The sequence below is a fragment of the Canis lupus genome, chromosome 38, assembly GCF_003254725.2.
Source record: "Canis lupus dingo isolate Sandy chromosome 38, ASM325472v2, whole genome shotgun sequence".
Classification (NCBI taxonomy): Eukaryota; Metazoa; Chordata; class Mammalia; order Carnivora; family Canidae; genus Canis; species Canis lupus.
The window spans coordinates 15812792-15839203 of NC_064280.1; the positions used below are offsets into that span (position 1 = coordinate 15812792).

A 26412-nucleotide genomic window follows, 5' to 3' on the forward strand; every position below is an offset into this window, starting at 1 on the left:
CAGCTCTTGCAGGGCAGCTTGCGTGCTTCAGTATCCATCCAGACCTCATCACAGAAACTAGGAAAGTCCAGCTTGCTCACACTTGGTCCCAGAAATTTACAATGACCAGGCCCTTACATCAGAACATCAAAATAACTTGGTTTTGTCACACAGCCCATCAGTGTTAGAATTTAAGATGAATCTCCCAAATTTATGTGCTATTTATGTCATAAACGAACCTCATTATTATCACATATATTTGGATGTTAGATGTACCTCCATTTCTCAAAACCGATATCCCAAGCTAGCATGCCTTAGAAAAGGAAAAACGGAGGGTGAGGGAGGGAAGAACTGTATGGTGGGTAGAGTGCCTGGCTCTGGAGCAATAGAGAGAACTCTGGTTTTCATTGTAGCTAAATTTTACTCCTTTTGTAACCCCATAAAATATATCTACAAAATAATATATAATTCCTTAGGCCATCAGTTATAAAAGAGTTTGGAATAAAACATGTACAAAAGCAAAGACTATATTGAATTGCTTATATTTACAAAAGGCACATTTAAAACTTTTTTTTTTTTTTTTAATGATTCAGGATTTTGGAAAACCAGCTTCTAAAAATATAGGGGTGGAAATCACTGCTTTCTACCAAAATATACCTCCAGAAGAGAATTTAGGGTTTTGTTTTGTTTTGTTTTGTTTTTTAAGATTTTATTTATTTATTCATGAGAGACACACAGAGAGAGAGAGAGGCAGAGACACAGGCAGAGGGAGAAGCAGGCTCCATGCAAGGATCCTGACGTGGGACTCAATCCCAGGTCTCCAGGATCACTCCCTGAGCCGAAGGCAGGCGCTAAACTGCTGAGCCACCTAGGGATCCCTTTGTTTTTATTTTTGTTTTTGTTTTGAGAATCTAGTTTTAGAACAGCAAAAGGAAACTTAAACAAGGTCTAGTGGAGGCTGTATTGTATTGTTTAGTTTTACTAAAAGAACAAAACTTTGCTGGGGAAGCATTCTATAAGAGAAGACAAAGGATTGAATTCAGTAGTCAGAGAACCCCTGACTGGCAGTTATTTTAAGTATACTCTTGAGCTTTGCATTAACCAATGATACTCTATTAAAATAGAGGACTTTTGAGTAAACTTGTTGGTTTAAGCCCCCAAAGCGCTAGAGTTATGTTAACTTGTATTTTTAAAAATAGGTCATATTAAGGTACAGTTCCAGGATGTTTATTACCATGAAGGAAAAAAAAATGGGTTTACCGTAATGTGTGGAAGGAGGCACCTGGGTAGCTCAGTGGTTGAGCGTCTGTGTTTAGCTCTGGTTGCAATCCTGGGGTTCTGGGATCAAGTCCTGCTTCAAGCTGCCCGCAGGGAGCCTGCCCTCTCCCTCTGCCTATGTCTCTGCCTCTCTCTCTGTGTTTCTCATGAATAAATAAAATCTTAAAAAAAAATAATGTGTGGAAGAAAAAGTGTTTTAAGTAACTTTTTTCAAATAGTTGCAGGATACCCTTATAAACGAGAGCTTCCTTTTTATAGCATTAAAATTAATCTTATAGGGGATCCCTGGGTGGCTTAGCGGTTTAGCGCCTGCCTTTGGCCCAGGGCACGATCCTGGAGTCCCAGGATCGAGTCCCACGTCGGGCTCCTGGCATGGAGCCTGCTTCTCCCTCCTCCTGTGTCTCTGCCTCTCTCTCTCTCTCTCTCTCTCTCTCTATGTCTATCATAAATAAATAAATAAATAAATAAATCTTTAAAAAAATAAAATTAAATTAATCTTATATAGATGTGATTCTGAAGAGTTATGGATTGAAGCACCATGCTGGGCTTCTAATTTGATGATATGCTTAAAAATGAAAAGCAGGGCAGCCTGGGTGGCTCAGCGGTTTAGCGCCGCCTGCAGCCCAGGGCGTGATCCTGGAGACCCGGGATCGAGTACCACATCGGGCTCTCTGCATGGTGCCTGCTTCTCTCTCCGCCTGTGTCTCTGCCTCTCTCTCTCTCTCTGAATAAATAAAAAAGAAAGAAAAGCAAAAGGGGTGCCTGATGGTTCAGTCAGTTGAGCCTCTGACTCTTGATTTCAGCGCAGGTCGTGCTTTCAGGGTCATGAGACTGAGCCCTCCGTGGGGTTCTGTGCTGGGCATGGAGCCTGCTCCCTCTCCCTCTGTCCTGCCCCACTCCTCCCAGTGGCATTCTCTCTCTCTCTCTCTCTCTCTCTCTCTCTCTCTCTCTCTCAAAAAAAAAAAAAAAAGAGAGAGAGAGAAGCAAGAAATATATGTTGATCTGAAACAATTAATATTTTGCTTGATGTAGGCATTTACATTGTCCTTCTTATTATTTTTCTCTTAGGCTGAAAACCTTCTCCTTGATGCTGATATGAATATTAAAATTGCTGACTTTGGTTTTAGTAATGAATTTACAGTTGGGAACAAATTGGACACATTTTGTGGAAGCCCGCCCTATGCTGCCCCTGAGCTTTTCCAAGGAAAGAAGTACGATGGGCCTGAAGTGGACGTGTGGAGCCTCGGCGTCATTCTCTATACACTAGTCAGTGGCTCCTTGCCTTTTGATGGCCAGAATTTGAAGGTATCCGTGAAATTCAGTGCTAATCTTTTATATCCAGGCGTGATCACTTCAGCAGCCAGTCATGAGTGCTTCCTTTGCCTTTTTAAGGAACTACGGGAGCGAGTCTTACGAGGGAAGTACCGTATTCCTTTCTATATGTCCACTGACTGTGAAAATCTTCTGAAGAAATTATTGGTGCTGAATCCAATAAAGAGAGGCAGCTTAGAAGTAAGTACTTTCTTGTACTCCAGATTTAAAGTTCAACAATTAAAATATTCTAAGAACTGAAGCACATTTTCAATAATTCCTCCCTGGTCGTTTTTTTGTTTTTGTTTTCTTTTGTTTGGAAAATCGGCAAGTCATGCAACCTGTTTAGAACTAGTGAAGGCAACATGATTCTTTCGCTACTCAAAAGTTGTCACAGTCTGTTTCTTTAAAGACAGTTATTCCTTCTTTGTCCTGCAATGAAGTACCAAATTAAGACAACATGAAAATAGGAATAAAATTGGCTTTTTGTTGAAGAAGGGGGAAAACCTGGCCTCTGTGAGAAATTGCTTGCACCAATATGAGAACCTTGTATTTAGCAGTATAGATATTTGGAAGATTAAAAAAAAATCAGATGAAAGGGTGCCTGAGTGGCGCAGTCCATTAAGCCACTAGGTGTCTGCCTTCAGCTCAGGTCATGATCCCAGGGTCCTGGGATCGAGTCCTGCAATCACGTTCCCTGTTCAGTGGACAGCCTGCTTCTCCCTCTCTACCACTTGTGCTCTCTCTCTCTCTCTCTCTGTCGGGCTCCATCTCTCAAATAAATAATTAAAATATTTTTTAAAAAGTTAGTTGAAGTTCTAATCCAGTATTTCATGACTGTATCTGAACTTAGAAGCTGATATTTAAAAAATTTAAAGAAATCTCTGATAACAGAAAATGTACAATTTAAGTAGAACATACTAGAAACAGGAATTTTGTTTCTTAACACATTGTTCTGTTGTCTACCTACGTTCCATGTGTCTTATAATAGTTGCTATTATACTACAAAGGTACTAACATGTTATAGCCAAATAATATCAGAGGTTCACACAACCCAAATATCTAACCTTTTTTCCTGCTGACACTGCAATTAAACAACTTCTTTCTAAGTATTTCGCCCATCTAAGAATGATATTTTAACCAATACTAAGATAATTCAGAGATCCAGCATATATTGTTCACTGGTACTCTTTTGTCTTCATTTATTTGCCTTAGTAGATGGGGTACAAAATTCAGAGAATTAATCTCATTTAAACCGTACTTTTTAGTGTAGCAATGGGGCTTTCTGGCACAGACTTCATGCTGGTTAGGAGACAACCTTGTAGTGAGCCATCCCTGTGTACAGAGCTCTCAGCTTAGTTTGGGCTTTGTAATTTTATTTCCACAAATAATTTCCACTAAAATATACAATGTATTTTGGTGGAAGTTTAAAGATGGTGATATAAAATAATTTCCCCTGGGAGATTATTTTAAATGCTTTACATCAGTGAATCACATATCGGCTATTTTTTACTGACTTATTTGTTTAAATGCAGTTAGTTCCTTCCCATAATTTTTGTGGGTTTTTTTTTTTTTTTTTTTTTGGTCCTTTGTGGGTAAAAGGATATGTTAGTAATGTTTTCATAGAGAGGCCTGTGAAAAAAGAAAAGCTTCCTTTAATGTTACTACTTTTTTAAACTTATTTTTAACCATTATTCATAGGAAGTTATGTGAAACAGTGAAAAAGTTAAAACTGTTGACTCTCACTTCAGTTCTAAAATTTTATGGCAACAGGGGACCCTGGCTGGCTCAGGTGGAGGAGCATGTGACTCTTCATCTTGGGGTCGTGAGTTCAAGCCCCATGTTGGATGTAGAGCTTATTAGTTTAAAAAAATAAAGACTATTTAAAAAATAAGTCAAATTTTACGGCAACCTGAGTCTTTCTTAATCCTGCTTTATGACCCACTTCTATCATAGGAATCTAGTTTATCCGAATGTCACTTAATAAAATGTCCTTGGTTGAGGTGTCAGCCTAACTCATGAGAAGAACAAAAAGAACAGACAAAATTATTATAGATGTTGTAAATCTCTTAGTTTGTCTAAGTATGATGTACTTAGTCACTTAAAGATGATTAATTTACAGTAGCCACATATTTAAGTCTTTCATCCTTAGCATTAAAATGCAAAGGATTAAAGTATTAGAATTCTGGGTTGAACTTAAAAGCCAAATTATTATACTAAAACATTTGATCATCAGAATCTCAACTTGATGTATTTGAATATAGTCTGGAACCTTCTGTTCCAGCTTATCAAAACTAAGTTTTCCAGCCACAGACCCATGAGTGTGCATTGGAAATATTATCATAAAATTGCAGCTATGGCCGTACAAAGGCTGTCTGCTTCACAGTTCCCAGAAATAACTTTCCAGAGAAGCCTGACACTGTTTAAAAAAAAAAAAAAGGGAAGAAAGATTTCTTACACTAAACCTTGAGAAACTCCCCTTGAAATAGCAATGATGTCAAAAATTATTTTAATCTTCTTTTATCTTTCATACCAACTTCAGGAGCAACTATACAGCAAAAAAAAAAAAATCCTCTAAAAAAATAGCTGTTTTCAAAACACTGGTCTTGAGTGTATAAACGTAAATTTTGGTACAGTAGTAATGTTTCCTGTCATGTTGCATTCTTTTTCTTCTTTTGACTTAAAAGTTTGGGGCTATGTACTTTCTGCTTTACCATAAGCATGAGCTCCTTCCTTGCCAGTAGCAATGTTGTTTTCTTTGGGTTACGTATCATCCCCTGCTTGTGGCACATTTCAGTTGTTTCCATTGTTTTTACTAAAAATAATGTGATATACTTTTTTCCCCTTTGGGATATATGCTTGGATATATTCTCCAGAGTGTAATTAGTGCATCAAAGGGTATAAACAGTCTGGTATTCATTGCTAAAAGATTGTGTGTGATCTAAGGTATTTGAAGGTCTCTATTCTTTACAGCTTGAATCAGTATTTGATATAATTTCTAATATTTGATGTCTTTAAGGTAGTTACATAGTTTGTCATAATTGCTTCAATTTGTATTTACTTCATCAGAGACAATGCTTAATATTTTTAATGACTAGGTTAACTTTGCTTCTTTGTATATAAGCTCTCTGTCTCTGAGCTGCTTATCTAATGGAGTCTAGTTAATCAGCCTTGCAAATCTGTATCAGCTTTGTACATTTTAATATGAAATATTTCCTCTCAATTCTTATATTTGTAAAAGAATGGAACTGTATGTAATTTTTTCAGTGTTTTTTGAATATCAAGAGTTGGGGATCCCTGGGTGGCGCAGCGGTTTGGCGCCTGCCTTTAGCCCAGGGCACGATCCTGGAGACCCGGGATCGAATCCCACGTCGGGCTCCCGGTGCATGGAGCCTGCTTCTCCCTCTGCCTATGTCTCTGCCTCTCTCTCTCTCTCTCTGTGTGACTATCATAAATAAATAAATAAATAAATAAATAAATAAATAAATAAATAAATAAATAAATAAATAAAATTAAAAAAAATAAAATATATATGAATATCAAGAGTTAACTGAGGAGAGCAAACACTACTAGTCTTTCTTCACCATATAACATGTTAATATTTGAAATTCAATTTAAAGAATCTTACGTGGCTATTTATTATCTTACTAAACTTCAGATTTAACTCAGATATCCTCCTGTTGCTTCTCAAATTAAGACTACATACTTTATTAAAGTCTTTCTTAAAGCCTTATATATTATTAAGTACCTTATTTATCCCCCATGAAAATAAAACGAATGAAATTAGTTTCACATTCTACTTGCTTGACCTGTTGTCTCTAGAACTAAACGGTTACATAATTTTTTTCAGGTTCTATATATGAAAGCTGGCAAAGTGTGCTCATTGCACTAATAACGGGAAGGATAGTATCACACATGATTTTAAAAGGATTTGTGCTTATGTTATGTACTATTTTTTCCCTAGTTAATGGAATATTGGTATATCTAGATTTTTTTATTAGAAACAAACTAACAATTTTTTTCTGCTATCCCCTCTATGTATGTCTTTAATTTTTGCAGTCCTTAACTGGAGTGGACTATGTTACCTTTCAAAATAATGCAAAATTTGAAGCAAAGGCAAAACTCCTCTTTATTGCTCTTTCTCCATCATCTGTGTTCCTCCGCAAAAAAATATTTATTTGTGCTTTAACACCTCATCCGCTGCTGCTAAGATGATCTTAAAAATTTTGCTTGTGTCTGCCAAATACAAGAGGCAATAAAGCAAATAATAATAATAATAGTAAAAATAATAATGTTTTTAATGCAGGTTTTCTAAGTACAGATTCAGAAGCATATGGTGAACTTTTATAGAGGTTGAAACCATTTAAGAAAAATTATTTCCATCTGGCTATCCTACTAAAGTCCATAAATTTTTAATGTGTACCTTAAGTGTAGGGTGTATATTTCCATTATTAGTTTATTTCTTTATAATTCATCTGAATCAGTTATTTTGATAGAATTTCTCAGCAAGTAGTCATCTATGTTCATTGGCTAAACTCTCTCTTGTTCGGTTTGGAATGCTGTTTGACCTCTTATTTCTCATTTTGAGATACCTCAGGGGCACCTGGCTGGCTCAGTCAGTGGAGCATGTGACTCTTGATCTTGGGGTTATGAGTTCAAGCCCTACATTGGGCATAGAGATTACTTTTTTAAAAAAAAGAAAGGAGAGAGATCTCAAAGGAAATCTAAAATGGATTAGTTTATTCAGCTGGTCTAGTGCAGTTTGCTGGCTTGGTGATTTGTACCCTGCCTGAAACTACACAGGTCAGGTTCCGTGAACACGCCCCTGTGCCACAGTACCTCCATTTCGGAAGGGGGGGGTGGCATTTCTGCCTTGGCCTCAAAGCAAAAACTCTTTTAGCACACTTTTTTGAATAGTTAATTCTGTTGTGTGTTCAGATTTTTTTCAGGTTCCGTGAGTAAATCTCATTTCCCCAAATAAAAGACAAGTTGCCAGAGGATTTGATTCACATACATATTTTTCCTTGATGTGGACAGATACCTAATGGTCATGAAATGAACACCAAATAAACACAGTGTAATTGAGAAACCTCAGAAAACTCGGATGATCTTTAGTTTGCTTTTAATTGCCTATCGCCCAGCTATCAAATCTGTTATTGCTCCTGTGTTTCTTACCTAAGTCATGGATATCCTATTCATTCTACCAAACACCTGAATTAAATCCTTAGAACCCTCTTAGATGCCCGCCTTTCTTTCCCTCATTCCCAGAACAAATCCTGTCATCCAGTGCTTTGAGTTGTACCTCAAGCTTTTCTTTCTTCCATTTCCGCAGCCCGCGATTGTCTGTGTCCCGGGCATTCTAGCAACTTCTTCAGTCCTCGTCGTTGCTAAGCTCCTCTCAACAGTTCACTATACCCAGAACTCCTGTAGCAGCTTTATTTTAAAATACTGCCCAGTTCAAAAGCGACAACAGGCACGTGTGCTGGGAAAGATAGTGCAAGACACAGTCTTGATCCTCAAGGACTCCAGCTTTAGTGAAGGAGACACGCAAGTGCCCTCTCAGTATCTCAGGCCTTCAGAGAAGCTCCCTCTTCTGGACCTCCTCGCCTCCTCTCTGCTGACGCCTTTAGCTCTCAGCCTTTGTACTTGTGTCTTCCACTTAGACAAAGACACCCTTCAATCCCACAGTGCCCATCCAGTTTCCCTTCTTGTTCCTCTCTTTCTGCCCTGACTTTTTTGTTTTGTTTTCTTTTTAAATATTTTTATTTTTAAATTTTTTTTATAAATTTATTTTTATTGGTGTTCAGTTTGCCAACATATGTTATAACACCCAGTGCTCACCCGTCAAGTGCCCCCCTCGGTGCCCATCACCCAGTCACCCCCACCCCCTGCCCACCTCCCTTTCTTACCACCCCTAGTTCGTTTCCCAGAGTTAGGGGTCCCTCATGTTCTGTCTCCCTTTCTGATATTTCCCACTCATTTTTTTCTGCCCTTTTAAAGAAGCATCTCTGCCTAGAGTCAGCAGTGCCAGGCCCCCAGCAACCACCCCAATGAAGCCACCTCCTCTTTGCTCCTCAACACAGCACCTGCTTTTTGAGCAGTCACTTGCGTTGACAGGACACCACTGTGCCCTCTTCTAAAGACTCTTACCTTGTTTTTCAGGTCCCACTGTGCAGATTTTCCTCCTCCGTTGACGTGGTGGGTTACTTTTCTTCCTAGCCCTTAAATGTCACTGTTCCACAGGACTCTGCCATCAGGCCGTCTTCCGCTCATTCGGACTCTATTAGGTTTCCTTGAGAATCCCACCCGCTCCACAGCTTCCATTATCATGTGTGTTGGCTGTTTCTGAATCTCCGTCCCCAGCCCAGATTTCCCTTGAGCTTCTCTGGAGTTTACATAATGTGTCTGTTTAGATAACCCATAGCATCTCGAACTCAGCTACCACAAAAGTCAGCCGCGTGCTTCCCCATCCGGCCTCCTTCTCCTTCCGAGCGTGCTTTCTCAATGAATACTGTCAACCGCTGCTCAGTTGTCAACTGGGAACCTTGGCTCCATCTTTTTCTGAATTGTCTCACCTCATCGTACCTCCTCATATCCAGTCACAAAGTTTTGTTGATTTTTACCAGCCAGATATTGAAAATGTCTCTTTTCCCATTACCACTGCCTTGTTTGAGTCAGACTGGCACCCTCTTTCTCCTAGATTCTCGCTAAAGCCTCTTAGCTGACTTCTGGGCTTCCAGTGATGAACCCTTCCAACCCACTCTCCGCGCACTGCCCAGAGAGACTTCAGAATTGCACCCTCCAAAGATGTCCCTCATGTGATTGAAAGAAACCCTCCGGTCCCTGTGAATTTTCTCCCCTCATCTTGCCTCACCAGCCACCTCACCACATATGTTCCAGGCTTACCAAACCTGCTGCAACCCAGACAAGCACCACCTTCGTTTGCCCTTGGGCTTCTTCACACCTGCTGCGCCCTCTGCCTGGGTCCCTCACACTCTCCCTTCCAGGTCCTTGTTGAGTGATGAACTCTTACTCTTCCAGAATCTGACTCACCAAAAATTTGGCCATTTATAAATCTCTCTCCATTAGTTGTTATTTTCAGACTCTTAACATTGTCATCTTAAACTTGAGAACAAAAAAAAAAACAAAAAAAAAAACAAAAAAAACTTGAGAACATCACTGAGGACTTAATTTGAATTTATTGAAAAACCAGAATAGGGGGACTTGGGTAGTTCAGTGGTTGAGCATCTGCCTTTGGCTCAGGTCATGATCCTGGGGTCCTGGGATCAAGTCCCGAATGAGGCTGTCCATGGAGAGCCTGCTTCTCCCTCTGCCTATGTCTCTGCCTCTCTCTCTGTGTGTGTCTCATGAATTAATAAATAAAATCTTTAAAAAAAAAAAAACAGGAATTTATGTCTAGCTGATGTCTGTTAGTTTCCTTCTTTGCCCAGACTCATTCATCGTAGTATCAAAAAACATGCAAAGAATTCCCATTAAAAAGTAATATGTTGTGGGGCACCTGGGTGGCTCAGATGTTTGAATGTCTGCCTTCAGATCCGGTTATGATACTGGGGTCCTGGGATCGAGCCCCATGTTGGGCTCCCTGCTCAGCGGGGAGTCTGCTTCTCCCTCTCCCCCTACTTGTGCGCACTTGCTGTCTCACTCTTACATGTGCACATGTGTGTGGAGCGCGGTGGAGTTGGTTCTATTTATTTGGAACATGTTTAAAGGCTTTCATTTTTAAGCCTCAACTGAGTTGCCACCTCCGTGGGCCTCCCTCAGCGGGGTCCAGCTGTGGAAGTGAGTCACTCTGGGTGTCAGGGAGTAGGTGGGCTGGATTAGAGCTTGCCAAGTACTGGTGGGATTGCACGTACTGTGTAGCTGTCCTGACGTAGTCCTTTGTATTCTTTAAGATTTTTACATATTCTCCTTCCAACCTAGGAAATTCTACCAACAGCAGAATTTTACTTCTGCAGATACTGGGGCCCAACTGCTGTTGTCTAGGCTTTTGCCAGACATACTGTTTGAGAAGGGGGAGTTGAGGAACAGGAAGGACCTTAACATTTTGGGAAATCATGTAGCTGGTGTTTGCAGCTCTGCTTTTTCCCTTCCCCTCCCCCAGTGTGGACCTTCCCCAATACTTTCCTTTATTGATGAATAATCACTAAAGACTAGTGGCAGCATTATTATTTTTTTGAGTTTATAATGGGTCTACTTCTATTAAAATGAGCTGGATAACATACTTAATTTTTTAAATGTGAATATATACATTTTCTTTATCCATTCATCTGCCAGTAAACACTTAGCTCAGAGAAAGACAAAAACCATATCATCTCATTTATATGTGGAATCTAAAAAAAAAAAAAAAAAAAAAATTGAGAAATGAGAACAGATCGAGGGTTGCCAGAGGTGGGAGATTGTGGGTGGATGAAATAAGTAAAAGTGGTCTAAAGGTAAAAGTTTCCAGTTATAAGTTGAGTCAGTTACAGGGGTGTTAATGTACAACATAGTGACTGTGGTTAATTATACTGCATTGTAGGTGTATTTGAAAGTTGCTAAGTGAGTAGATCTTAAAAATTTTCATCATGAAGAAAAAAAATTATGACTATATGAAGCGATAGGGGGTTAATTTACTGTGGTGCTCATTTCATAATATTTATATGTTTATATATCACATCATTACGTTGTATACCTTAAACTAATACAAAGTTTATATGTCAGCTACATCTCAATAAAATGAGGGGGGAGGAAGAAGAAAGTTAGTGGTGATCTTTTAAGAGTTACAGGTCTGCATAATTTTAAACATATATGAATTATCTGCATATTTTTCACTGAAATATATATCATATGACCAGAATCTTTGGAAAATCCCTCCCATCCAGAACAGCAGTGTTCTTAGAGATCCCAGTTCTTAGAGGCACACTCTGGAGGTCTGTCTTCTAGTGAATGACTTTAACTAAATATAATTAAGTAAGGGGAAGGTATCTGGGCAAACAATTAGCCTCAAAAGGATCTCTGTACGGAATGTTACTTTTCTGTTTAGTAGAACATTAGCAAGTGAAGTCTAAAAATGGAGAATATACTTTGCAGGGCCTGGGCAAAGAATATCAATATATCAACACCTAGAATGTTCCTGAATGAAAGCCTAGGATTCAGTAGTAATAAAATGTTAAAAAATTTTTCCAAATTAATAGAGAATCATTGCCCCAGAATTATTCCCCACTAGTTGTCTTTGTGTATGTGTAGTAAATAACACATGAATTTATACTCTACGCTTTTAAGAATACATTACAGTATTGTTACCTGTGTGTCCACTGTTAGACAGCAGATCTCTGGCACTTGTTCCCCTTGCATGAGTGAGACTCTGTACCATTGAACAGCTCCCTGTCACCCCCTCTCCCAGCGCCTGGCAAACACCATTCTACTTAGCATTTCTAGGAGATCAGTCACCTTAGATACCTCATGTAATGATTATCTGTCTTTTTGTGGCTGGTTTATTTCACTGAGAAATGTCCTCAAGTTTCATCCATAATATATGTATGGATTGCATTTTGTTTTAAGGCTGAATAACATTCCACTGTGTCATTCATCTATCAGACGTGTCGGTTGGTCTACATCCTGGCTATTGTGAGTAATGTTTCGATGAACATGGGTGTGCAAATACCCTTCAGTATCCTGTTTCAGTTCTTTTGACTATATACCCAGAGATGGAATAACTAGATTATACACATAGTTGTACTGTTAAATTTTTTGAGGAACCCCCATACTGTTGACAATAGCAGTGACACCATTTTACAGTCATACCAACAAGTGCACAAGGGTTCCGGTTTCTCCACATGCTCACCCATGCTTGTTATTTTCATTGTTTTCCATGGTAGCCATCCTAACAGATAGGAGGTGACACCTCATCATGGTTTTTATTTCTTCGATGATTAGTGATGCTAGCATCTTTTCATATGCTTATTGGCTCTTGGTATATATTCTTTTGGAGAAATATCTGAGTTCTTTACCCTTTTTTAATCAGACAGTTTTTATTTTTACTGAGTTGTAGGATTTACTCTACATATTGTGAGTATTAATGGTTGTGAATATTTTCACATTCCATAGGGTGCCCCCACTATGGTGCCTTTTAACAAAGTAGGACTGACTCTTGTTATAGCATCACTTAAATTTGACTCTGGTAATTCACACCAATCTCTATCTTCACCCAGATTCTTGTTCATCCCTGACGCTAGGCTTCCATTTTGACCATTCTCCCCTGCCATATTCTCTGAGCTGTCTTTATTGACTAAACCCTGACTTCTACTCCCCATGATCTCTGCTTTCTTTTTTTTAAGATATTATTTATTTATTCATGAGTGACAGAGAGACAGAGACATAGGCAGAGGGAGAAGGAGGCTCCCTGGGGGAGCCCAGTGCGGTACCTTATCCCAGGACCTTGGATCCTGCCCTGAACCAAAGGCAGATGCTCAACCACTGAGCCTCCCAGGTACCCCATCAAACTGGAAACTAACTTTAGATTGAAAACCTTATTCTTGTTGAGTGAACCAAAATTTCACATTTCCTAAAATAAGTAGTGGAATATTCTGATTGGCCAAACATAATGTAAAGTTTATTTCCTAGCAAATAATGAAAGATCGGTGGATGAATGTTGGTCATGAAGAGGAAGAACTAAAGCCATATGCTGAGCCTGAACCGGACTTCAATGACACGAAGAGAATAGGTAAGTATTTAAATACTGTGAGATGTGCGGTCTCTATGCTATAAGAGACCTGTAGTCTACTAAAATAGTGTTTAGAAATATAAATAGGAAACAATTCTTATTTGAAAAATACTTGCATTGTCATCTTTTCTTTCCATAAATATGCACCAAACATTACAAATTTCAAGTTTGTCCACATGTACATTATAATCTAATTCAGTTGTTGACAACAGTAATATAAAAATTAAAATAATGTAGATGAACCTTGTTCTTTTCTTTCAGCAATCCCCAACAGGAGGAATGACTGGTTTAAGTGTCAGCAGTGATCAGATTAATAAGTATCAGTAAAACATAGTGTGTATTTTAACCAAAAATGTGGAGGCACTTGAGCCAAGGGGATGAACACTTTTGCTCCCCTTCCTATTTCCCAGTGTCTTGGCAGGGTGCTTCCTCCCACACCCATCCAGCGCTCTGCTTCCAACCTGTTCTCTTCACTACCAAAGTCTCAGAAACTCACAGCTGAGTCATCTTGACTGTGCTCCTGACTCGAGAGCAGAGGAGCAAGGAAGGGTATTCGAGGGGGTTAGGAATCCGAGCAGAACAACAACTGTGGAATCCAACCTTTCAAAGAAGAATCAACCTGCCTTCAGATCAGAAAGCAGAAATGTTAAAAGATGGGAGAAATGATTCCATGTGTGGCTGAGGGTGTGTTACGAGATTGACAAAAAGAGAGAAGAAGGGATTTTGGGAGTGTCACAGATAGTGTGTCTGGCTGGACAGAGGCACTCAACTCAGGAACATGTTAGGTGGTGAGAAGTGCGCTAGGCGCATGAGTATGGGTCCCATGATACAGATGGTTTCTGCATGAAAAACTTTGAATGTATAGGATCTAAGTATGCAGTATCTGTATATTAATCCAGAACTTTTTATAGTTAACATTACACTTTAAAATTTTAGAACTTAGTTTTCAGACTTTATGTTGGCAAGCTTCCTTATATTTTTTGGTTTGTTTATGAAAATAAACCCATTTTCAGAAAATTTCTTTTTATTTCTAGACATCATGGTCACCATGGGTTTTGCACGAGATGAGATAAATGACGCCTTAATAAATCAGAAATATGATGAAGTTATGGCTACTTATATTCTTCTAGGTAGAAAACCACCTGAAGTAAGTTCTTTACCTTTTTAAAAAGGTTAATGCTAATTATTTCTGGAGACAAATGACAGCTAAGATATAATTAATGTTAGCACCTTTATTCTGTGTGGTATCAAAAATAATATAAAGACCCTAACATTTTCCTTTTAGGATTCAAACTCAAGATGCTAAGTTAGGAACTGATTTCATTTTCAAGTGCCAGGGGAGACTTTGCTCTGAAAGAGCAAACCAGGTGCCTTGCTTAGCTCTGAGAGGCACACACAGTCTAGTCTTGGAGCATGAAATCCCCCAGAGTTGTGTGTCCGAAAGCAACGGGCCTGCCAAAGGTAACATGGTCATTCTGGGTATGCAGGAAATATAGGAAGAGAAACCGAGGAAGGGACAGCATTTAAAACGAAACATATATTTGAAATGATTTGAAAGAATGGGAATAGGAAAAGGTTGTTTGGTGACACTTAACCTTGTAGAGGGAGCATCAGGTGGCTTTGATACTTGCAGTTGGGAATTCGCAAGGCCAGGAGAGATCTATAGTAAGGAGATAGATTCAGGAAATAACTGTACAGATGGTGGTTGAAACATAAAAGCAAATGATCCTTTAGGACAACAAATACAAAGGTATAAATTGAGAGTCAAGAACAGAGCCGAGGGCATGGACAGTTTGTTAACAATTAGACATCTGTGGGAGGCATTTTATAGAATAGACTGAAATTATTTTTAATTAGATAGTAACTGTTAGTGAAAGCAGTACATTCAGCTGACATTTATTGAATCTGTTCTGTCCTGGAAACTATGCTGCGTACTGCAACCAGGAAGATGAGAAAGTCTGTGCTCTCAAGGAGCCCTTGATCTGGAGGGGAGATGTGCAGTCAGCAGGGTGATTTAGTGTGCTGCTGCTCTGATCAGGGGCAGGCATGGGTCCTCTGGGACATAGAGAAGGACAGGCACCCACAGTAGAATTAACAGGGTGTGGTAACCTGAGGATATGAGAGACCCTCAGGTTTCTAGCATAGGTGACTGGTTTTATACGATATATTTCCCAGAATATGAAAAGAGTGGATTTCAAGGGGAAAATGGGAAGTTCATTCTATTTGGGATGGTTGAACTTGAGATTCCTGTTGGGCAGGGCTGTTCAGGAGACATTTGGCTTCTAAAGGTCTGGCTTGGAGGGAATGACTCCAGCAGCATTAATAGATTTGGGAGCTGTCGTCAGAGGAGCACACCCATTAACATGCCAACAGCTGTTCTAAGGACTTTATTCACTCCTATTAATTCATCTCATCCTCTCTGGCTCTACCAAGTGTGTACTGTTACTCCAATGGAGGAGAGAAGTCTCAATGGAGGCACTAATAGTTGGAGAAGTGGTACCAAGGAAACCAAATCAAGAGAATTTTAAGAAGTGGGAAATAGGGGCGCCTGGGTGGCCCAGTCAGTTAAGCAACTGCCTTCAGCTCAGGTCATGATCTCAGGGTCTTGGGATAGAGTCCTGCATTGGACTCCCTGCTCTGGGGAGCCTCCTTCTCCCTCTCCCGCTCTCCCTGCTTATACCCTCTCTGTGTCAAATAAATAAAATCTTTTAAAAAGTTGGAAATAGTATAATTGGTTATGTCTAAAGTCTTTGATTTTCTACTTAGGTTTTAGATTGTACTCCTGGTAGCTTTAATTTTCCTATTAATTGAAATATAAATGAAGCACTAGCATTACAAGTATACAACCCAGCCCATGCGTGAATTAAAATGAAGTTTGAATTGTATTGAGTATAAACTAATGAGGCTACTAGAAGTAGTAAGAGCCTGAACTTTGGAGCCAGTTCACTGGGTTTGAATCCCCACCCCTCCCCCATCCCAGCACAGACACTGACTGTGCAGCTTGGATGCTGTCCTTAATTTCTCTGTGCTTCAGATCCCCAGTCCATGAAATGAAAATAATAGTACTTACCTCTGTGGGTCATCGAGAGGGTTAAATGAATTTATACTTCCACAGTTCTTAGAACAGTTCCTGGCACATTACAGTGTGCTGTGTTGTCTGTTACCAATTTCATCAATATTACTTTGCTATTTGCCATTAGTATCTTTACATATGAATTTAGATTTTCCATTGGGATGCCAGTGATTCAGTGAGAAGTTTGCCAGCAACAAAACATCTTTTGTGTTACATAGAGAGGGATAGTGTATCAATCTCTGATTTACCATGCTTATCTAAATAGATACACTTCTTAATCAGAGCCAATAAATCCAATTTTGCTCCATAAATGTAGGAAAAAAATGCATGTGAAGTTAAAATTTTGGACTGTATCCTAAGTTTGAATCCCAAAGATGTCCCTTGATTCTCTTCACCACAGGCTTTCCATCTATAAAGTTGAGGTTAATAAACAATTGCATTGTTGTAATGACTAAACAAAGCAACATATGGAAAGCTACCGTAGCTACCTTAGCCTACCATATAATTACCACTCAATAATTGGTAGCTATGTTCTGTGTTTTGACTAAACTAAAGATCCAAAGCCATTTGTACAAAATCACAGAAGAGCACGTGTACCCATGGGAGCACATGCTGGCCAGTTCCCTGCCTTCCTGGTTGCCAGCTTGCAGTTCTCTATCAAAACTTTTTTTCTTTTCAATGCTGATTTCTCTTTGTATGGCTTGGAATAGATTAGAACATCAATCAAGAGTATATATTGTTTGCATAAACACTTTAACATCTTTGTGCTCTTTTTTCTTATAGTTTGAAGGCGGTGAATCGTTGTCCAGCGGAAGCTTGTGTCAGAGGTCACGGCCCAGCAGTGACCTGAACAACAGCAGCCTCCAGTCCCCTGCTCACCTGAAGGTCCAGCGGAGCATCTCCGCAAACCAGAAGCAGCGGCGTTTCAGTGATCATGGTGGGGGGAAAAGTCAAATAAGTGAAAAGACAGATCAATACTACCCAAACTTGTATTCACTGAGCATTGTACACTCACGTCTTTATGTGCTTGTGTCATCCGTTGTCACAGATTTATATTAGTGCATGATTAATGTAACCCCCTTTTTAGGGACTGACCTAATTTTTGTAATCAAACAGTTTAATGTGAGTTCTGGGTATAAAATATGCAAATAAAGATATTTTTAATTTAGAGTTTTTGTTCGTGAGGCAAAACTGTGTCAGTTGATTTTCAGCTCATTATACTCTTTAATTTTGTTATAGCTGGTCCATCCATTCCCCCTGCTGTATCATATACCAAAAGGCCTCAGGCTAATAGCGTGGAAAGTGAACAGAAAGAGGAATGGGACAAAGACCTAGCTCGTAAGCTTGGCAGCACAACAGTTGGTTCAAAAAGCGAGATGACTGCAAGCCCTCTTGTGGGGCCAGAGAGGAAGAAATCTTCAACTATTCCAAGTGTGAGTAAATACTCCAGAATATTGCAATTTGTTGTGGTTGTTGTCAGATATTTTTGGTACAATCTTTGAAAAACTTTATCCTTTTCTAAAAACACGTTTCAAAATTTTAAAGTGAGTCATACATTTAAATAACACGCAAAGGAGGCCAAGCTTCTCATGATTGCATTTTAAGAACAACAACAAAAAAAAAAAAATCAAAAAAACCCCCATGAATTCTTAAAATAACACTTACCTCAAAATAAGACTTAGAAACCTCACCATAAAATGGTACATTAAACTTTCCTGCCTCATTTTTCCTGTTTGTAATAATTACTAAAAACTGTATTGGTACACTTAATTTTATATTTCAAGTGAGTGGTTCAATGAAGGAAGACTTCATTTATAAAGTTAGCTCACATTATCCAATTAAAATAGCAAATTTGTAGGGGCCACCTGGGTGGTTCAATTGGTTGAGTCTTGATTTTGCCTCAGGTCATGATCTAATGATCGGGCTCCCACACAGTGTGGAGTCTGCTTGAGGATTCTCTCTCTCTCTCAAATAATCTTAAAACAACAACAACAAAAAAAAAACCTCAGCAAATTTTAGAAATTTTAATGGGAGCTAGAAGATAGATTGAGGCCTTCTCTTGTAAGACTATTCTTTATAGGAATAAAGAGAAAATATAAAAAAAGATATATGAAGGATGGAAGTAGAATTGGAAACATCTAGATGATACAGATTTAGAAAGGACAGGGCACACAATGAAGAGGTAGAAATATTTGAAGAAATAATAACAAAGAAAGATGAAAAAACTTCATATTAAAAAGATTCAGGGGCACCTGGGTGGCTCACTTGGTTAAGCGTCTGTCTTGAGCTCAGATCACAATCCTGGGGTCTTGGGATCAAGCCCCGAGTCAGGCTCCCTGCTCAGTGGGGAATCTGCTTCTTCCCTTTGCCCGTCCCCTGCTCATGCTCTGTCGCTTACTTTCTTCCTCAGATAAATACATAAAATCTTTGAATGAATGAATGAGTGAATGAATGAATAAATGAGGTAGAGGGGCCCCCTGGATGGCTCAGTTGGTTAAGCATCCGACTCTTGATTTCAGCTCCGGTCATGGTCTCAGAGTCAGTCATGATCTCAGGGTCCTGAGATCAAGCCCTGCCTCAGACTCTGCACTCAGCAGGGCATCTGCTTGAGATTCTCTCTTTCTCTCCCTCTGCCCCCACCCATCCTGTTCACTAGCTTGCTTGCTCTCTCAAATGAATGCATGCATGCATACCAAAAGATTCTGGTAGAAAAATTTTGTTCTGAGCCACTTAGTACTAAATTTATCTTAATTTACTGTATTAATTTTGGCAGTATGAGAAGCCAAAATAATATAGCTTGTTTAATTTTAACAGTTCAGAAGTATCTCAAGTAAAATTAATAGTTTACCTTTTCTAATCTCTTACCTTCTATATTCAGCTTCCAGTATAACTAGTGTTATCATTTGGGATGAATTCCTTTATAGATTTTGCTTTTTAAGGAAAACAAAAATGAATATATACGTCATACAAGATTTATTTTTTATAAAAATGAGATCATACTATATCTATGACATTTTAATTTTTCTTACTTAAAATGTTATCGAGTCCTTTTACAGCAGAACGCCTAGGTCTCCTACAGTCTTAAAACTTGCACATTATTTCATCTATATTAATAATAAACCTGTGTATCATAATTTCTTCAATTATTTGTGGAGTGTTCAGAATTTTGTTTTTCAGAGTATTCATTCTTGTACACTTAGGCTATTATTGTATTTCTGTTAAATACATGCTCAGAAGCTTGGTTTCTGGGTGACATGTTTCACCTCAGGTGGCTCATCCGACTCCTCAGTTTGTGTGGCACATGGTCCCCTTGAGTGTGCAGCCTCCATCCTTACTCCCTTCCCCCCAATCCAGAGCCCGGGTGCTAATGTGTGCAAATGTATGCTCCTGGCTAAGTGTGTATCCTTGGAATATGCACATTTAAATTTTTAATAAATACTGCCAGGGTGATTTTAATGGCTGGAATAATTAGAGAGTAATTATATCTCCACAAGCTCATCAACAACTGGATATTATCGATCTTTAAAATCTTTGCCTGAGGGGCAAAAAAACAAAAAAAAAATATCCTTTTTGTTTTTAATTTGCATTTCCCAGACTGTGGGTGACATTGATGGCGTGGCCCACAGAGCGTAAAATGTTTGTCATTGATTCCTCACAGAAAGTTTGCTGACCCCAAAGTGCAAAAGCCAAATACGTAGCTTTAATCCTTTTTCTTTGAGGCGATGTCCAGGAGGAAGGACCTTGAGCATTTATAATCTAGGCTCTGTCATGTTATAAAATATTGATTGAAAAAATTAACATTTTTACCAGTGAGTATTACTTGTCTATAAATGAGATCTAATAGATTCACTTGAATAGCGTGGCATGGCTTTTCACATTTCAAGTTTTTATTTAAATCCCAGTTAGCTAACATACAGTGTAGTATTAGTTTCAGGTGTACCATAGGGTGATTCAGCACTTCCACACAACACCTGGTGGTCGTCAAAAGTGCCCTCCCTCATCCTCCTCACCTGTTTCACCCATCCCCCACCCACCTCTCTCCTCTGATGGCTTTTTACTTTCTGATGGAAAAATAAATAATACCCTTAAGATGCATAGATAATTTAGTAGGTGATATAGTTTAACAGTATTTTTAATGTGTATAAAACCAGGAGGCTTTTTAAACCAACAGTAAAAGCTCTTATTTGTAAGCTTGATTTATTGACAGTATTACCTAACATTAGTCTACCGCATGACTTAAGGGTGATATTGGCAGTGGAATGAGTTCTGAGATAAGTCGTTAAATAGATGTAATGGTTGGTGAAATTTGTTGGTGATCGAAATCACCTCTTTTATTGTTCATCACCCATATTAGAGAGTCTAAATGATGGGAGTGTTTGTATTTGTGAGAGATCTTAGGACTCTTTCTGCAGTAATACGCAGGAAGAACAAACTTAATATTTTTCCCTTCAAGAAATTCCCATCCAGGGATGCCTGAGTGGCTCCAGTGGTTAAGCATCTGCCTTCAGCTCAGGGCATGGTCTGGCGTGGTCCCAGAGTCCTGGGATTGAGTCCCGCATCGGGCTCCCCTGCAAGGAGCCTGCTTCTCCCTCTGCCTGTGTCTCTGACTCTTTCTGTGTGTCTTTCATGAATAAATAAATTAAATCTTTAAAAAAAAAAAGAAATTCCCATCCAAAAATTTTGCATGTAGGAATTGATGGTAATAAGCTCTTGGCTAGCCTAGAAACTTGGAAGCCAAATGTTGAGTTTGGAAGATGCAAATATATTACACTATTATTTCATCAGAAAGACAATAAAACTTGTAAATGTGATTTTCAATATTATCTATTGTATGTAAATAATACAAAATATAAAATTTTGTATCCTGTAAAAAATACTATCAATCACCTTTTTTAAAAAAAGATCATCTTTAAAAAAAAAACAAAAAACGAGGAAAGAGCTGCTGCTACTTTCAGGGAAACTCAGAAAGGCTGAAAATGCTATAATGATTATAGTATAAAACATTTTATATAAAAATTATAGTATAATTATATAAAATGCAATCAGTTTAGTATAAAATTAGCCCAGAGAAATTGCCTACACAGGGCTGGTTTCTTGGGAAATGCAGGAAAATGTGTATATCCACTTTAGGGAAGTTGCCAAACTGAAAATTCAGAGGTCTGCAAGGGTAGTTTTATATCTAGTCCCCAAATCCTAAACAGACAGAACCTTACTGAAGATCAATTCTAAAGGTTAGTTTTGTAGCTGACCCTCTGTCACATGGGATCAGTGAGCCTGTGTTTCTGTAACTGTTGCATGATCACATCCTAAGTGTGCCCGGGGGGCTACTGCACCTGGTATCACTGGCATCTGAGGGGCAAGGATAGGGAGGTGGTGCATGAGGGTGGTGAGCCCAGAAGACACAGTCTTGCAGGACAAACCGGTCACCTGTCACTCTGAGAAGCAAAGTAGTGCTACTGAAAATGGCCAGAAACAATCAACCAGGAATCTGTTCACATTTAAGTTACTTATTTGACAATTTAGCCAAAATGATGAAATTATTGAAAGTAAAGGTTCTTTAAGAACTGTTACACAAGCTAGTTTCATAATGGATCTCTCCATCACGAAACCTGCTTCTTTGCCTTCACTTAACATGGACAGTGTCTTACCTAAAAAATATCCTTAATAATATTCCTCTGTTTGGCTATACTTTTACAGTTTTTGTGTTTTTTATGTAGATGGTGACAGAATTCCTTCCACCCAGGAAACTGCACTGTTGAAAAGTTTGAATCTTCACTTAAACAGTTTTGTTTAATTAAGGCTTTTAAATAAGGCTTTTTTTTTTTTTGTTCCTCCAAATTTAGTCGAGGCATATATCTACTAATCCTCGAACTTAAATTTGAGTAAGCAAATTTTAAGTTAGTTATGTATTCCAGAGAACAGTGAAAGCTAGATTAGCCAGAAATAAGGAATTGTTTATCTCTTGGAGTGAGGATTAAACAGAGGAGGATGTGTCCCTTTTAAAACTCATTCCTAGGGCAGCCCCAATGGCAGCGGTTTGGTGCCACCTTCGGCCTGAGGTATGATCCTGGAGACCCGAGATCGAGTCCCACGTCAGGCTCCCTGCATGGAGCCTGCTTCTCCCTCTGCCTGTGTCTCTGCCTCTCTCTGTGTGTGTGTCTGTCATGAATAAATAAATAAAATCTTTTAAAAAAAAAAAGAAAAATCATTCCTATATAGTTTAGTACTAGTAACTAGTCCAGATTTCAGCAGGCACAGCAACAGGGGATACAGATCACTGTTGTGTGCATGATAAGGAGATCCTGTCCCTTTTGCTTATTCTCTTACTCCAGAGCTTGCTTCTCAGACTTGGCTTGCCCTCTGGCTCTAAGACCTGCAACGAGAGAATATCCTGAGGCACCACACACCCCTGTCGGTGGCCGCAGCAGGGCATGCCTCTGACCCCGGGAACTTAGCCTCCTTAACGTTACCATTGACTGGGGGATTCCCTGAGCGGGTGAATGGCAGCCTGCAGGCTTCCAGGAGCCACCACTGTCACTACCACAGGTTTCCAGTGTGTGATAATATTTCTTGGGGAGTTGTCTCTTGTTCCTGGTCCCATAGAGCTGCCTGTACCACTCCCCTGCCCTTCTCCCTGCCACCAGCTCATAGGGGAGAGAATAAAAGCCCAGCTTTCTTGTTGCTTCCAAACAACTGCTCACTGCACCTGCAGGACAACAAGCTAAAACCTTAATGAGCTTGTCATGCTTTGCCAGTCACTTCTGCCATCTAACAGAGAGAGGGAGGGAGGGACGTGTGAGATTGAGCTTGTTAACATAAGGTTCTGATAAATGAAAACTCTATCATGGATTTTTTTTTTTTCAAAGTCCTTTGCAACTTCAATTCATTTATTTGACCTTCCACAACTACAGTTAGAATTTTAAGATGGATTTTTTTTTCTTTTTAAAGAGCAATGTATATCCTGGAGGTAGCATGGCAAGAAGGAACACATATGTCTGTGAAAGGACCACAGATCGATATGCGGCATTGCAGAATGGAAAAGACAGCAGGTAAATGTCAGTGCCATGTGGTACCAACTTGGTTGTCATCGTGCATTACTGCTTGTGCTAAAACACCTGTAAACAGCTGAATGGGTCAAGAGGAAAGGGAACTCGAGAGTACAGTGGCAACTGACCATTCTTACTAGGGCATCTCCCTTCTATACCAGCACAGAAGAGTGGGAACATATTTGGGAAAACAGGATCTCTTAACCCAAGAATTGCTGAATAAAATCTGATAGTAAATGTTTCCCTGTAACAAAGCAGATCATACCTTCCACATCTGATCTTCTTAATTTGAGTCTTATTATATACCTACTGCTTCCTTTGTATCCTCTTTTTTCAGCCTTCACTTCTTGGTATCCTTCCCCTTCCCATCAAGTCATTATTGTATCGAAACCATGAAGGTTCTGTTTTCCTTCCTCTAAAGAAAGGCAGCTGTCTTGGCTGATCATTGGGAACCATGGAATTCCCAACATGTTTTAAATTACAACAAATCATATTCTATTTTAAAAATGTAGCTTCTTTTCATTTTGAGTTGTAAAGGGCTCTTCATCGATATAGTACAAAACAGCCGGGAGCCTGTTCTCATAAAATTCTCTTCTTAGCTCCGTCCCTTGTCATCTCAGTGGACTGGGCAGACCATGCTTAACATTTGTTTCCTTCCAATTAATAGACACATGAAGTAAGTGTTACTATAAGGCACATGAAGGTAAACGTATATCTTCCTCAGACATAAGATCCTTGAGGCTAGAAAAGGAGCTGAAGATTGATTTCTGACTTTATTACTTTTCCTATACCAAGTCCTAATCTATGACATTTAACCTATTGATTAATAATACGAGCTGAAAGTGTCTTGATGATGTTCCAGTTCCAGAGAAATACTGTTCCAGAGACAGTATTTTTGCTATAATTATGAATTATTTATTATATAAGGGAAAGTAAACCACAGCAACACATTACACCAAACTGCGACTTTTGGAAAGTGGAAAAGGTCTCCTCCGATCATTAATTTCATAGCTTCTCAGATTCACATTTATAGAGCAAGGGCGTATGCGATCTTTTCCATGGAAGGTGGTGATGAATTCACTCTGTACATTTTTTGGCAAGAATATTGGTTTGTTAGTCACTAAGAATGCCACTAGTGTTCATTTCTTTTTAAGTGTCTCAATCATGAAAGGTGTAGTCAATTTAGTTTTTTAAAAATCTATTTCTTAAATGTTAGTAAAGTGTGATTTCTCTTCTCTTTTACATTTCTATGGTCTTCTCAACTGTTTTCTGTCGAAAGCCTTACGGAGATGTCCGCAAGTAGCATATCTTCTGCAGGCTCTGCTGTGGCTTCTGCTGTCCCCTCAGCACGACCCCGCCACCAGAAGTCCATGTCCACTTCTGGCCATCCTATTAAAGTTACACTGCCAACCATTAAAGACGGCTCTGAAGCTTACCGGCCCGGGTAACGTGCTGGGTGCATTTCGTTTAAAAACATAGCACCGTGTAAAAACACATGCTAGGCACCATCACATCGAGAGCTTTCTGAGAAGATTCGGTGTTTGTAGCAGAGGGAAAGGTGGAATTGTAACCTGAACACACCACACTCGACCTGTTTTCAAAAATGTTGTATATGATTTAAATAATTTTCTAGAGGAATTTTCTTTAAGGATTTTGTTTTAAATCCATCCATAAAGTATTGCTGCCCAATTTGTCATTCAGGTAAATTGAATTTGTTTATGGTTAAAAAATATATATATATAGGAGACTGGGAATGGAGACCTCCGGGTAATCCTAGCTACTGCCAGTTACTTTTTTTTCTTTTTTTTTTTTTTTTTAATCAGCCTTTTTGTTTATCAGGGAAAGAGATGATCTCAAAGAACCCTTTTAGGTATATGAAATTATACGCCTGTTTTTCCAGGATTGGTCTGCGTTAGGATTCCTCAAATTCAGGAGCACCTTTAGTTAGGTTTGTTACTGACGTCCGTAGTGTCGCACGTAGCATTGTGCCATCCATGAGGCCTGCGTGTAAATACGAAATGGTTCATTCAGATGCTTTTTGAGGAGTGACAACATTCATGTTACACAGTGCTGAATGGTTTAGTTTTTGCAGCATCCCCGGTTTGGCATTCCTGATACAGAAGAGTGTTTGTATCCAGGTGTCAATAACTTCTTCATCTTAATAACTGTATTTTTATAAAAAGGCATTTAGTTTCAAACTGAAATGTTATCCCCCTCCATACAGCGATACCCTAAATACAGTTACCCCCCGTGCCTCTCTAATGGGAACAGGTGAAATAGAACCTCGGAAAGGTAGCTCTGGCAAGTTTTTGATAGTTTTTATTTACTTTTTTAATTTATTTTTGTTTTGTTTTTGTTGTGGTAGTTTTTAGAATGAGTGCAAGTTTTCTCTGTCGTTCTTCTAAGATCTCTTAATTCGTCCCAACAGTGCAACCCAGAGAGTGCCTGCTGCTTCCCCATCTGCTCACAGTATCAGTGCCACCACTCCAGACCGAACCCGCTTCCCCCGGGGGAGCTCAAGCCGAAGCACTTTTCATGGTGAGCAGCTCCGGGAGCGTCGCAGCGCTGCTTACAACGGGCCACCCGCGTCGCCTTCCCACGAAACGGGCACGTTTGCACATGCCAGGAGGGGCACATCAACTGGTATAATAAGCAAAATAACATCCAAATTCGTTCGCAGGTCAGTACCAATGTACTGTGGTGTTTTGTTTCCTCTAGGAATTACAAAGGAGACTTCGTGTTTTTTCTTTCACCTTTGTGATAATTTTCCAAAATGGTTTCATGGCATTTCACTAGAGCTCCTCTTTTACAGAAATTTGAAGAAGAAAATCGAGGACATAAAGTATTCTTCCCTCAGGAAAAAAAAAAAAAAAAAGAGCAAGATAAGAATTTTTTTAGTTCTGTAGAATAGAGAAAGAGTAAAACTTGACATTAAAAAAAAAGTGTGTTTTTAATAAACAGATTATCCCCTTCTCAAAAGCCTTGATTTTCAAAAAAGGAAA

At 39.1% G+C, this 26412-nt stretch overlaps 1 protein-coding gene across 5 annotated transcripts in view; it reads left to right on the plus strand.

Moving 5' to 3' along the window:
- The window catches only part of MARK1 (microtubule affinity regulating kinase 1), a 116630-nt gene that overhangs the window by 78461 nt on the left and 11757 nt on the right, over positions 1-26412 (plus strand). For 4 of the 5 annotated variants that reach the window (XM_025420970.3, XM_025420966.3, XM_025420968.3 and 1 more), the window contains exons 8-16: positions 2326-2562; positions 2650-2769; positions 13192-13291; positions 14326-14438; positions 17148-17301; positions 17604-17797; positions 23313-23413; positions 24690-24854; positions 25839-26090. In XM_025420970.3, coding sequence (XP_025276755.1) covers positions 2326-2562; positions 2650-2769; positions 13192-13291; positions 14326-14438; positions 17148-17301; positions 17604-17797; positions 23313-23413; positions 24690-24854; positions 25839-26090 — 1436 coding nt within the window. The remainder of the gene's footprint in view (positions 1-2325; positions 2563-2649; positions 2770-13191; positions 13292-14325; positions 14439-17147; positions 17302-17603; positions 17798-23312; positions 23414-24689; positions 24855-25838; positions 26091-26412) is intronic. The other variant, XM_049106965.1, reaches the window with a different exon arrangement.